Source organism: Sprattus sprattus (assembly GCF_963457725.1).
Source record: "Sprattus sprattus genome assembly, chromosome: 10".
NCBI lineage: Eukaryota > Metazoa > Chordata > Actinopteri > Clupeiformes > Clupeidae > Sprattus > Sprattus sprattus.
Window position 1 is genome coordinate 29,537,020 of NC_137908.1, and position 13,943 is coordinate 29,550,962.

General features: G+C 41.7%; 1 protein-coding gene across 2 annotated transcripts; it reads right to left on the reverse strand.

The window, feature by feature from the left end:
* Window positions 1-445: 445 nt before the first annotated feature.
* suox (sulfite oxidase) lies at window positions 446-13,609 on the reverse strand. 2 transcript variants are annotated; one of them, XM_080846576.1, is made up of 4 exons: window positions 13,507-13,609; window positions 7,737-7,833; window positions 2,971-3,160; window positions 446-2,783 (listed from the first exon to the last, which is right to left on the reverse strand). In XM_080846576.1, exons 2-4 carry the CDS (start codon window positions 7,793-7,795, stop codon window positions 1,287-1,289), a joined length of 1,746 nt encoding a protein of 581 aa, XP_080702702.1. In that variant the 5' UTR covers window positions 7,796-7,833; window positions 13,507-13,609; the 3' UTR covers window positions 446-1,286. The 2 variants fall into 2 exon arrangements, with proteins under 2 accessions (XP_080702702.1, XP_080702703.1); XM_080846577.1 differs by having other exon boundaries at window positions 7,737-7,807; window positions 13,507-13,592.
* Window positions 13,610-13,943: the final 334 nt, after the last annotated feature.

The window sequence follows — 13,943 nt, forward strand, 5'->3', positions numbered from 1 at the left end:
AAATCAGTCACACCTAACTGGGATATACATGATGTCTGAGGTGCTGTGATTGTGTTCAGCGAATGTGATGGCGTTTTTTTTTTTTTTATATATACATGTTTTACACTTTTGTCTGTCCCCTTCTGACTTGTATATGCAATAAATTATTGACCTAAAATTGTGACTCTCTCTCTCTCTCACACACACACACACACACACACACACACACACACACACACACACACACACACACACACACACACACACACACACACACACACACACACCTTGGATGGACCACATACCTTTACTCTCTCCTGTACAGTTCAACCAGTGTCCATTTGGTGGCAGTAATACACTGAAGGCCACCTCCAGTCTCACTTTGACAGTAGGGTTGTTTCATTAGCAGGGTGATTTTGCATATCGATACCTCAAAAACATACTATGCAGCAATTTACCATTTTTAAGGTATGTTTTAAGCAAAGTAAGCAAAGCTCCCTTTATTATAAGTTGGGTCAATCATTTCCAACTATATCAAACAAAAATAATTAAAACTGAAAATGTCCACTTCTGTACAAAGTGCAAAACAATAATTTAACATGAGAAAATGTTTGACAAATTACATTTGTTGATCATATTTGCCTATACTTATATTGTGATTTCCACAGATTCGTAAGACTATGTATTGTAACATATTTTTAGGTTTCTCCAAAACTAAAATATCTTTTATGCTCTTTAAAGACATTTAAGTATTTTTGGTCCAAGGAATAGTGCAGAAAACATAAGCAATCATTTTCATTCATGTTATTATTTCTGCATTCAGACCTGAGGGATTAGGACCGTTTCCTATCTCCGTGAAATATACTGACAGTGAGTGTTCATAATTTATTTTCATAGGCCACAAAGTGACTCATATGGCTTGCTACCCCAATCCACATCATTTCGAAAAAGGCTGCAATTCATTGGTTTATATTGATAATCAGAATTTGACACCATACTGATACATTCCATGTGTTTCACTGGCTGTGGAAACAATATTTTCTTTTCTGTATGGTAAGCAAGAAATCAACCTTTTGAGGCAACACATGTTCAGCTGGAAGCAGTAAGAATCACGTTCACTTAGCCCTGTCTGCAAAGAACAAGACCAAACTGATCATTTGTGCATCAAATTGGCAACATCTTCATCAAACTCCCTAACCCAACATTATTGAGGTTAAGGGCTTCTGCCTCTGCTGGCCTGGTAAGGTTTGGCTTTATCGCCCCATCCCTTCGGACTGAGTCTGTCTAGAATTAGCCTCTCTCTACCTTTACTCCTCTCCCTCGCTGTCCTCATTTATATTCACTTTCACTCGATGCCAGGCATTGCTGAGGACCCCCCTCAAATTCCAAATGGGAGCCACGCTATCTGGTTGGGTGTTGTAGCTGTTGTCCACGGCCTTGCACATGATCTCCAGCTCCTGGGCCTCAGCGGGCAGAGGGACAGTGGCCTCCCACAGCTTCCAGGCCCAGGCCTGACCTGGCGGAGGAGATGGTGCAGGCTTCTGTCCCTTCTCGCTGTTCTCCAGTTGGGCAATGTGCCACGTCTTTCCTCCGTCCACCGTGACGTCCACCCTGACAACCTCCCTGCCCCCGCCACTCCAGGCGTAGCCTCTGACCGTCACCTCTTCCATGCTGCGGTCCAAAGTAGCTCCCGCTGCTGGCTGGGTGATCGCAGACTGGATGGGTAGTTCCTGGATGGCCGGGGCGGACTTGAAGTCTACCGTGTCCCAGTCCGTGCTCGGGGAGAAGCCCTTGTAGTCATTCTGCTGCCAGTGACTCTTACTTTCTTCCTCACTGATCACGATCTTGCCCAGCCACTTGACATTGCGTGCTCCAACAGTTCCCGGGACCACCACGCGAACAGGGTATCCATGGTCAGGAGGGATGTCTTCCCCATTCATCTCATAAGCCAGAAGCACATCTCCTACTTCACTCACAGCTTTTCCCAGTGGTATGGAAGCCCCGTAGGTTGTCCCTGTCACATCACAATCCAGCCCTTCAAACTGCACGTGTTGTGCCTTAGAAGCCACCTCTGGACCAAAGCCAGCATGCAGCAGGACGTCCCGCAAACGAGCCCCGGACCAGGTAGCATTGCTTATGGCCGCTATGCCCCAGTTGAGTCCCTTCACTTGCTTCACTGTGTTCATCTCTGACCGGCGGTTCCCTGCGCACTGCAGCGTGGCCGTGACTGTGTGTTTGGGGAAACGGGTCTTAAGGTCGTTAAGCGTCAGGGACACCGCCCGGCCCGGAAGGCCTTCGATCTCCAGCTTGTAGGTCTTTGGGTCCACCCTGGGGACAGGTAGGTGGTTGCGCTTGAAGAACAGGGCGTTGGGAGTGATGTAGTTGTCGGACAGAAGTGCAGGCGGGGGCTCGGCGTTGAAGGGCTTCAGGCTGTTGATGTTGAGCGCTGGGTGTCGCTCAGGGTCTGTGGAATATGGGTCAGACGAGTCCGCATTCTTTTGCTGTTTCTTTTGGTCCTCGAGACTCAGCTCTCCTACTTTATACTCGGACAGGATCTCCAGTACGTGGTCCTGCCCGTGGACTGCATAGAGAGACCAGAAGGGTTCCAACGCTCCACCTGCGGCCAACAGGATCTTATCGCCACCCGGGTGCATGGAAATAAACTGAGTGATGTCGTAGACGCCTCCCTTGTACGTGACCCACACGCCCTCATTGAGGGTTTTGTGTTTGGTGACCTCATCCTGAGAGTAGATGGGAAAGGATGATGGTGTCACTGGTTCAATGGGTGTGGCTGCCCGCTCAGCCTGAAGAAGATGGAAGAAGAGGAAAAACATCAACAAAATGACAAAATCACTGCAGAGAGAGAGAGGGAGAAATGTACTGGTCACTTAAATGCTAATTTGGCCTTAAGGCTTAAGCACCTGTAAGCATGAATTACTTTAATCAAGATGGCTGAACAAAACCAACAGAGCTGTTGTAATGCAGTCTTACCTGGCTGTTGTGGAGTCCATAGGCCAATACAGCGCCAGTTCCAGCCACAAGCCCAGCTAACAAGTGTGTCCACCTGAGGCTGAGGCTATTGAGAGCCTGTCCAGACTGACCACCATAGTCGCCACTGCTCTGCCAGCGAGGAAGCACACATGCTGTCACTGCAGGTGCAACACCTTTCAGAAGCTGGGCCCTAAAGGATAAAATGCATCAGTTAATTCAAGTGCACAAGCATTCACCAAAACAGCCTACATATTAATTCTAATGCAATAGAATTAGTGCCGTCCAATTATATATTTTGCAATATATTGTCCAATACTGAATTGTGCAATGTGTACTGTAAATTGTTAAGCATGAAGAAACATGCTGAAGTCTGCTAACTTTATGAGAGTTTGACTAGTAACCATATCCTGAACAAACAAAGACGATAAGGTCACACTAAACAACAGAAGCGTAGCTATGTCAGTTATCGGACAGTGTCAAACATCGGCCATTCTGTTAAACAATCAAAATACTAAATGTAATAATAGATAAACAATTGATATTGATATGCTCAGTTTAATAATGGATTAACGTGACAACGCGAACGTTTGCCGATAGGACATGCAATTAAATAATTAACGTTAGGATATACAGTGGTGGCCAAAATTATTAGAACACTAGGCATATTTAAGAGGTTTCAGTTGTTTTTGTTGAATTGGCCATTAAAATACCCTTAAAACTTATGAAATACCTACATAGTCATCATTATGCTCTATAAACCATGGAATAGAGCCATCATAAGTAGATTAAGGTACATTTCCGTACAAAAACCAGCTAGGCCTATTTCACTGTCAATGTCACACAGTCATGTTCCTTCACAGAAGAAGCCAAATGACTTGTGTAATCATTGTCAGGTGTGATCATGAGTAAATTGATGGTGATGCAAGAGTCTTAGGAGACAGCTCAGTGATTCTTTTGAATGTACAAGGCCTATCTTCCGCATTAAGTGATTGGTAACATCAGGGTTTTGTCACTGAGGCCACACCCCCAATTGGTATAGAGTCAAAGCCTCTAGACGCAGTCTTGAAGCAAATGTTGCTCTTTGAACATGGCTAAGGTGAAGAATGAGCTAATGAGTGAGCAACGGGTTTGAATAAAGGCCCTTTTTGACGCTGGCTGTAGTTACCGCCGCATAGCCAAGGACTTGACATGTAGTCCAAGCACTGTAAAGTACACTTTAGACCGCCATGCCACCAGAACTGAAAGGGGAGAGGCTGAAAAAAAAAACTTTCAGACAGACAAGTGAAGCATCTCAGAATTCTCAGTCTTAAGGACCGAAGAAAGACTTCATCAGAACTGTTTGACGAGATCAACACCACAATAACTTATGGTTCAATAGTGTCCTCAAGAACTGTGCGTCGGAAGCTGTGAGAAAAAGGACTTTCTGGCAGAATAGCAGCACAGAAACAGAATTTGCAAAAGAACACAAGAAATGGACAAAGAAAGACTGGTATGAAGTGTTGTTGACTGATGACTCCAGGTTTGAATAACTTGGCAACAAGCGAAGAGTGTATGTTCGACGAAGTGAGGGGGAGAGATATAAAATGTTTGGGCGAGTTGGAAAATAAACTGGACAGATCTATTGTACATTTAAAGGAAAGCCTTTGGCTTGAGTTGCAGAAGGCATGGGATAACATTAGTGTTGAAGTTCTCAAGAAATATATTGACTCTATGCCAGAGAGATGTTCTGCTGAAATTGCTGCAAAAGGTGGACGTATCAAATATTAAAGTTAAAAGTCGATTAAAACAGCAGGACTCACTTCATCTGACACTTGTGCTCAGAACAACCATCTGCATGTTTCATTTACATTATGCAATTAAATCATGTTTTGGAGACAAAAAAAAGTAAATATTCTCAGATCTGTCAGGTGTTCTAATAATTTTGGCCAACACTGTACATCAAAATCCAAATAATTGAATGACATGCGTCACAGTTCGAACTTTTAAGAAAACAAAGAGCTCAGAATGCTCACCTAGTTGAAAAGGAATGTTATCACTGTGTTACCACAGAAATGGAAAAAGAATTCTGAGTGTAACCGATTTATGGTGTCATAGCAAACTATGTAAGGGATGATGTATAGAACGCAGGTCCTTATCGGAAAATAAGTCCCGACAGGGTGAACCGGACACCGACGCGAAGCGGAGGGTGTTGTTTCGTCCTGAAGGGAATTATACAACATACCTCTTTTTAATGATTTAGTTGCCGTTTCATGAGTCCCGTTTAGAAATAAATAGTTCTTCAAGCAAATAGAACTTTGAAGTTTCAGGTGTTGCATAGCAACCCATTACTTGCTGACTTCAAATTGATAGTTTTCAGCTGACGTCAGAATGACCAGCTGAAGGGCAAAAAAGACGTTCCAAAGCTATTTAACACGGGAGCTAATACAGGAACCACCCACCTTTCAAGCTCTTTTAATATAAGTTAGTAAAATGCCAGACAGCTGTTGTTCGGTTGGCTGTTTAAATCGGCGAGGAGACAACCCCGGATTTAGTTTTTAATCGCATTTAAAACCCGCTACCGCTCCTGCCAACTGATACAAGAAGTGTTTATTTCGCCGTGGCTGCCAGCTGATTGTATGCGCCTTCTGGTTCAACTTTTCTCGGACACACAGTAAACTGTAGACTTACTTTTGGAGCTGGAAAGAAAAGCAGTCACCCTGTTCTGGTCGCCTAATTTATCAGAATAACTACCTAAAATGGGAACAAATCAAGTAATAAAGAGAAACAAAGCATCAAAACGATTCAAATGGGATTACCCAGCTGCTGATCTACCTTAGTACCTAAGCAAGCAAGTAGGTTAGGCTAGTGTATTTTGTCATTCAACTAGTAATACTACAATGTCAGTAGAAAATATATGGGAAGATCATTTAAGTTGTCATTCGCCAGACAAGGTTTTCGTACTGGTTTAAACCAGGGAATTGTTTCAAAACATAACGAACATCGTTGGGTAGGCTAACGGCTGCTAGCTTACAGCAGGTACCTCGCTAGCTGGTACCTAGCTAATAAATGGCATTTATCTTTGCTCTTATTATGAAGATGGTTTTTAGCTTTCACCTTCCAGACGACATCGTTGTGAACCCAACCACTTCTGAAAATTAAATAACTATCTGTGCTTCTGTAGGCTTTCTGTTTCTTTCTGTGAGATGTGTATGGGGACGGATTTTCTATTAGATAGGCCTAGATGTAAATATCTCCACACTGGAGCTCAGACAGGGACTGTGGGGAGGTTAACGAAATAAAAATGTCAGGACACCTGCAATAAATGTATCACAAGTTCCTAATTTGTTTTCCCTTGTGAATATTTCTGTCTGGCTATAGTGGTATGGTCTGTGGTTGATGGCAATCGTATTTGAGTAGGCACTGCTCGGCGTTTTTCACTGTTTCTCGCTGTTTCGCTGTTCTTTTTGCCCGTCAGCTAACAATTGTTGTGACGTCACTGAAAACTATCAATTACTGTCTACTGTTGCGTTAAAATGACTGGACTTCTGGCGGAATGATATGAAAGATGTGAATTAGAAGTACAAAACCCGTTGCCAATGACAGCGGTGATTATCTTTCGCAGCGGTCTGTTAGCAGGAATTAATGTGACCTATGACGTAGGGATGGCCCATTCAAATCAACGGTACTTTTTGGAACATTCTGAAGAGCCGTATAATAAATATATATATATAAAAACAAAGTGCTGCACATTTCACAATCTCTGGTTATAATACATATCTAGGTCAAATGTATCCAGTGTGACATTTAGGTATAGAGTGGCTAAAGGGGCAGTGGTAAACATCAAGTGCATGGTATTGTGTAAGTTTCACACACTGTGGGGCAACCTTGCCACTAGTGGCATACTGCAAGCTCATCTCATCTACCTGAGATGCTTTGATAAGGGCCCAGGGTACTTAGTACTTACTACTACGTGCTTAGTACTGATGTAGAGAATAAGGGTTCTATTGAAGTACTGAGAAATGTTTGTGCTTTACATGTAGGTCTTTGGGGTATGTTTTGGGGGAAGGTTTGTATTAAATGCCAAGCTGACGTTTTAATCAATTACTGCTTTTATGCTTCAGTGAGGTTTGAAAAAAAAAAAGTTTTTAATGTAATACAAAATTATGTAATAATGCCATTAAAATCACTAACAAGTACATATCTTGAAGACTCTTTTTTGTATGCCAAGTCATCATGTTGGCTTCTGGTTAGAATTATTAACTTTATGATGGTACTCTCCAAGATATGACTATTTACTCATCAGTGCCTTGGAGTCTGACACAAACTAAGAAGCTTTCATATACAATGTATGTTCAGTGTCAAATTGTGATTGATGCAGGGCTCGGTTCCTGTTGCCACAGCTATGTTTTGATACTTAGCTGCACCAAATACCTCCTATTCAACACAATACAGCTATGGCATACGTTCAAACATTAAGTAGAATAAGTGAGATCATGTTCACTCTAAATGCCTTTACAACAGTGGGAATAGAAAGGAAGAAAGAATTGATTAAAAGTGCCTCATAAAAACAGACACGCATGGGTACTGTGAATGAAATGGTGCAAATAGAAGCAGGCACAGAAGAACCAGAGACAAAACAAATGTGAACTTGCGCAAATCTGAGCGAACAGGCATGGGAAGTAACATTCTAATGATTTACTTTTATGTCATATTTTATGAGTCTACAAGCATACAGTTTTATAAGTGGAGGTGGAAAGGGCAGCAAGGGAGATGTTAGGGAGACGTACCTTTGCGTTCGGAGGAAGCTCACTCGAGCAAGGCCTTGGCAGTGTCTCAGGTGCTGCATTGCATTAGTGATCTAAGAGAGAAAAGGACTGTTAGAATCTAAATGAGAAAAAGTTGAAGAAGGGACCGGAGGACACAGTCAGGATTCTGGAGAACACACCCAAGGGTAGAGTTACAGATACAAATTATACAAAATAACAGTAGAATAGCTATTTTGTGGTTCCATCAGTCCCCCATGTGAGCATGTCTATGCTCACACAAGAACCAGCATGCAACAACCAAATCATAACATTAAAACATGAATATGCGGTTCCATCAGTACCGACAGTCAGTCAGCCATATAAGGGAATATGTACACACAGAATTTTAGATTTAGATTTCTTTATACGTAGATCTGCTGGGTGTTAAGCAAAATATATGCCCTTTCAGCAATCTTGCTAAACAGCAAGTCTGCAGAGGATCAAACCCCAAAACACAAAAGACATGAAGACTCATGTGTAGCATTAACACAATAAATTAGCACTCATATTTTGTCATCTATAGTACAACAGAGCATGTGCTGTTGCTTTTCATACAAATGCCTTGAGGTTCATGATTATTCTGTATATGTTCCAACTGTATCCTCTATGAAGAAATATAATAAGCAGCTGTTCAGGTCTGACATCTCAGTGCTACAAAGGGATTTTGGTGAAAACCCATTCAGCTAGAGGTGATGTGACCTCTTTCACCCCTTCATCAGCACTTCACAGATGAATGCTTTACGCACTTGCCCAGGCTATACTGTTAGCACTGGCCACCACAATAGAGACACAATAGCCCCTTATACATGTGTCAGTGTAAACCGTTTACATCGAGTCTGCACCGATAGAAACTCGCGAACGTGTTACAATTGCCTCATGTATAAGGGGTCTAGATGTGAACTGTTCGTTTTTCCGCCGATCGTCTGAGCCTTTCGAGAGAGGTGGTTTACCACGATCGTTCGGCTCAGAAAAGGGCGTGTCAAATCAGGCCGATGTGTCATGGGGGAGGCGGTGCGTGACTGGGGGGAGACGGTGACAGGAGGCTAGAAAGTTAGAGGCTAGAAAGTTCTTGCCTGTTCTTGAAAGGAGACTGATCCAATAGGCTAGTAGGCCTACAATTTTTTATCAGTAATAAAACGCAATTTGGTACACCATTTTAATATGGTAATATAGCCTACTGTTTTTTGCAAAATAAAAGAAAGAATATTAAGGAAACGCCGACTCCAGCCTATTAATTCCGAAATTTCACCACATTGTAGGCTATATACTGTAACAACCCCAACACTTGCCTGCTTCCCTTGCAAATCAAAGTTTTCCGACTATTTTTCTTACCTTCTTTCTTAGCTGTTGATGTTACTGAGCTAGAAGTTTAACTTGTTCTGAACATCTCGCGCTGCCAATGCCCAATGTCACTTCTGAGTCAAATCACTCCATCATCTCTTTGAAATTCCTTATTCCACGAGTGGTAGGCTACAATGACTGGCTGTTTTAAAATATAACTAATAGCCTAACGAAACAAAATAACCCAGGCAGTTTCATCTTCGAGACGTTAAGGCTTCTTCCAATACTGACAGCTGACTCATAGCTTGCAGGTTTGCGGCGCTTTAAGGAGACGCGACATTTGAGGGATCGTCACTTAATTTAAACCTTTTTTGCTTCCGTTAGTGTGTGTGTGTGTGTAGGTGTGTGTGTGTGTGTGTGTGCGTGATAGACAGAGAGGACTCAGTAAAACATCAGAAAACACCGTGTCTCGTAAGCCTTAAGCTATCAATCACCCCCACAATGAAATATGCCATTACAGTCGCGACAAACTTCTTGGCATTGTGGCGCGCCCAAAACGCAAGCTATAAACGTAGCCATCCTATTGTAACCAAAATATACCTCTGCTGATTTGCCTAACCTTCGTTCTATTTAGAATTTGTCTTAGCACTATGCAGGAATAAAATAGCATCTACAGTGTCAGGATTCAGGGGAGAGCGCCTGGCTTCTATAACGCGCCCTGCTGCACTGAAGGAGCGCTCACTCGCAGCACTTGTTGCTGGAACGCATATAATTTGTTTTGCAAGGTGCTGTAGTCGTGGGAACGACTGGCCTGGTTTCTCCCAAAAGGAAAGTAGATTTTCCTCTGCTGATCCCGCGTCTATATGGAAGTTTGTAGAGAGATTGCGGGGGAGTAAAATGCTCCGCTGCCGAAGTAGATTACATGTTTTTAACTTCAGGGTTAATTCCCTTTCCTTTACGTCTGCTGCTGGCTAGTAATACAGACAGCCGGAAAGGTTAATAAACGGAATAAAATAGCTACACATTACACACGCTATGTTTTAATAAAACCCACGTTACTCACATAGGCTACTGGTTAACACTGTTTGTTACAGCACATAAATGTTTGTCGCTACATCCAAACTGCGTCACCGTTGTCCCTCCCATGTATCTAATCCAGCCGCACCATTTTACTTGCAATGTGAATCATTTCATTTAAAATATGCTTATTGGCATTTGTTGCACCTTAATCATTTTCTACAAACATGATATGCTATGTATGGTGTAGTAGACTGAGACTCTATTCACTACTGCACAAAAACTAGACACGTTTGCAAAACTAGACGTTTGCAATGAAGTAGGTTAAACAACTTCACCAATATCTCCGTAAGGGAGATGGGTTATGTGCTCAAATTTCCTGGGATCAAAGAAGACGTTAGTATTCATGTGCAAACTAAAAATCACGTCTCAGGATTGCTGCGCATGCAAGTTATTTCGGGTGTCTCAACTGTAACTAATACCACTGTCATATAATTATGAGTTCAGTAAAAGACGGAGCAAACACAGTTTTCTACCGTTGTTGAAACACATCCACGCGTAGACTCGTTTTCTTTCCATCTGCAGTGGTTATTCAAAGAAAATATTAAGAACTATATGCTGATAGAAAGAAGGGAACTTTAAGCCACTACACTGCCTGTGCACGATGCGGATCCACGTTGATGTTGTTAGTAAACAAACCAGGTGGTCTCCGTGGTCTTTGTGCATGCCCGAGGCAATGTAAACGGTTCACATTTTGCACATGTAAACACGTAACGACAAGAGCCGTTTCCCTTGAAAATGTTCACACCTACACGCGAATACGATACGATAAACTGATCTGATCACAGTGGCACATGTATAAGGGGCTACTGCAACATCAGCCCTTATAGTGCCAACTGTCTTTTTTGAAAAGGCTTTGCCAATGCGTCTATGAAGATGCAGATTTTGGATTCAGGAGCTTTTGGGCTTTTCTCTTCTTCAAACTATTCATCATCATTGAACTACCTTCCTACTTGTGTTCTGGCTCTACTGAATGCTGGTAGAAAAGTGTATTTAGTCAGACTGCAGATTGATGTTAGACTTGGACTCAGAAGAGTATTTCATGAGGTATGCCTTCTCTCATTTTCCGGTGATTTGGGTGGCATTAGATGGGTATTTTATTATCTGTATGTCATTTTTGCTTTTGTCTAACTCGATTTTCCAGTGTTCCTCCCATTCATCTTATGAGTTGCTGACAGGACAGATTTTCTCACACCTTTTTACAATACTGAGCAAAGTGCCACTTCCAAGTAAACATCAACCACAGGCAGTCGCTGGCAAGAACACAACCACAAATTACAGGGTTACACATTTATGTTATGCTGGGTTAATCCATTACATCACATGATATCACAGCAACAGCCAACACACACAGCTGTTTTGAAACTTCTGAGCAGTGTGTAAACTTAGCAAAACTACACAATTAATATCCCTGTAAGCAATTCCATCACATATGCTTCAAATTCAATCAATGTTTCATGTATTTTAAGAAGCAACCTTTGAGTGTTGAAAGAATAGGATTCAACAATAAAAGAAATGCCAAAAAACACGAGTATTCACCACATTTTGAGACATAAGACTAGCACATATTTCTTACAGATGTGCTTTGGAGTGAAAAGTAAAAACCAAACAAAACTAAAAAAACAGTAACCTGAAAATCAGAAGGAAAAAAAATAGTCCAGTCTTCTAAAGGGTTGAGGACCAGTATGTTGCCATTCACAGTACAGGAAGCTCCTTTTATGACCAAGGCATAACTCACCAACCTTAACGGTTCCTTACAAGCCTGCCAACTCATGTTCTCCTTTACGGACCAATGAGAATGTAACAAACAAGTGCAACACCTCTTTCAGGGACCAATCAGGTACAATTACAAAACTTCTGCAGAACCAACCAAAACCTGGGGCGGGTTCAAGGGGAGGGCTGGTGCCACACAGAATTGGTTCCACACAGACTAAGGCCTATGTAACCTATTTCCTATCCCCACAATCTAGAAATTGTTTCATACCTCAACATGACAAAAAAAAAAAAAGCCAGTTCACAAAATGTATTCTTACCATCATACCCATGACCAGTGTGACATGTCAGTTCTCCTTCACCATTAGGTTGCTGTATGGTTCTCTCAGTTATTCTTGTAATGTTTATTCACACTTACTATACTGTATGAATGACAAGTGGTGAGAAGCCCCTTTTCAGTAAGCAATGCTACTATCTCATATCATCCCTAGAATAGTCTGGGAGAGATAAAAGGTCAAGAAGCTATGATTAGTTACCTGTTGGTAAATGGTTTATTGACTGTCGTAGAACTCCTACTGGCACTGATAACATGGCTTCAGAGCATTGGCTTAGACTGACATGCATGCAAGAGAATTCTGAATTTGTCAGCACTGGACGGTCCAAAACCTGCTGCCCATGCAGACCTAGGCAGCTAAACTAAGTCCCTGCATAGTCACTACAATTAAGGTGCTGATCGAAGTAGGATTACTTAATAATCACATGGGGGCCAATCAGTCAGTCAGTAAAATTGAATCTGCCTTGTTCATAAAAAGTTTCACACACAAAAAAAACACTGTTGTTTTGTTGAGTGTTTCCTATATTTGAAAACAAGGCTACCAAGAACTGAATCATCAAGTATCCACGAAAACTATGTGCATGGGTGGATCCAATGGAACGACTTGGCAATAAAATACAATCTCATGTCTAGGAAGGTGACTGCGGGACTGTCCGCCAGCTGGGAGGTGACTGCAATTTCACTCAAGTACGGACTTATTGATTCATTTGGATTCAACGTGTTCCCATAGGTTTCAGTAGAAGAAGACTGTTATAAGTAAACTATACACAAAAAGGGATTTCGCCCTAAACCACTGCACTAACAACGTTTTCAGACAGAGGCGCCGTTGTCTTTCAAGCTAATTTTACGTTAACGTCTTTATCTTGCATTAACACACAGGACATCGGATTCCAGCCAACTAACTAGCCTACTGATCAGCAGTGCGAGTAACAATAACGGATGGGTTGACGTTGACATAATTGTTAAATGGAAATTTAACAACAATTCAAAACCATGTATTTAACCACTGGTTCTCTGTCACCGTCGGGTTCGTGAACTTTTAAAGTGTCAATCTGGCAAACCGATATTGCGAAACATCAAGACCTGCATATGGCTATGAGGATGGGGCGAAATATAAAAGTAGGGCCTACTCTAGCAATTTAAATTAAACTGCGATGATAGGCAAACGTTAATCGATCATTTAAAATAATTGTAAATATTACCTGAATGGTTGCTAAAATGAGCTAACATGCTCAGCCTCCAGATAGCCATTTTGGCTAACCAGACTCTTGATTGTTTAGAATGCTATTTGCAAATTGTTAAATTCAGAAAAAGGGTAGAGTTCAATTATTAATTAATTGTACTCACTTGTGATGTAGCTACTTGTTAGTATCATGAAGTTGCAGCGTCCTCTCCCTCTGACAGCCCGGTGCTTGCCTAACTTATGTGAAACTGAAGAATGAGGTCTTCCTCTCACTGACGTTGGAAGAGTTTTACGTCAGCACGAAAACAATTACGTCAAAATTATAGAAGGCATATACCGGTACTTAATTTTCATATTTAAAAAAATGCCCATATACTAAGATATATTAGTTTTTTTTAAAGGCACCCAGTGCAACTTTCGAGGCTTAAAAAATAAACATTCAATTTCTAGTCTTTTTTACAAGTAAGTTTCAATAACTCCATACCATCACATATCTTTATTTATTGGTGCCACCAATAAATAAAGCAGGATTCCAGTCAATGGAAAAATGGCCTCTCCCCACCGGCGATTGTTGTGTACGATTTTCTATCAGTTCTCACCA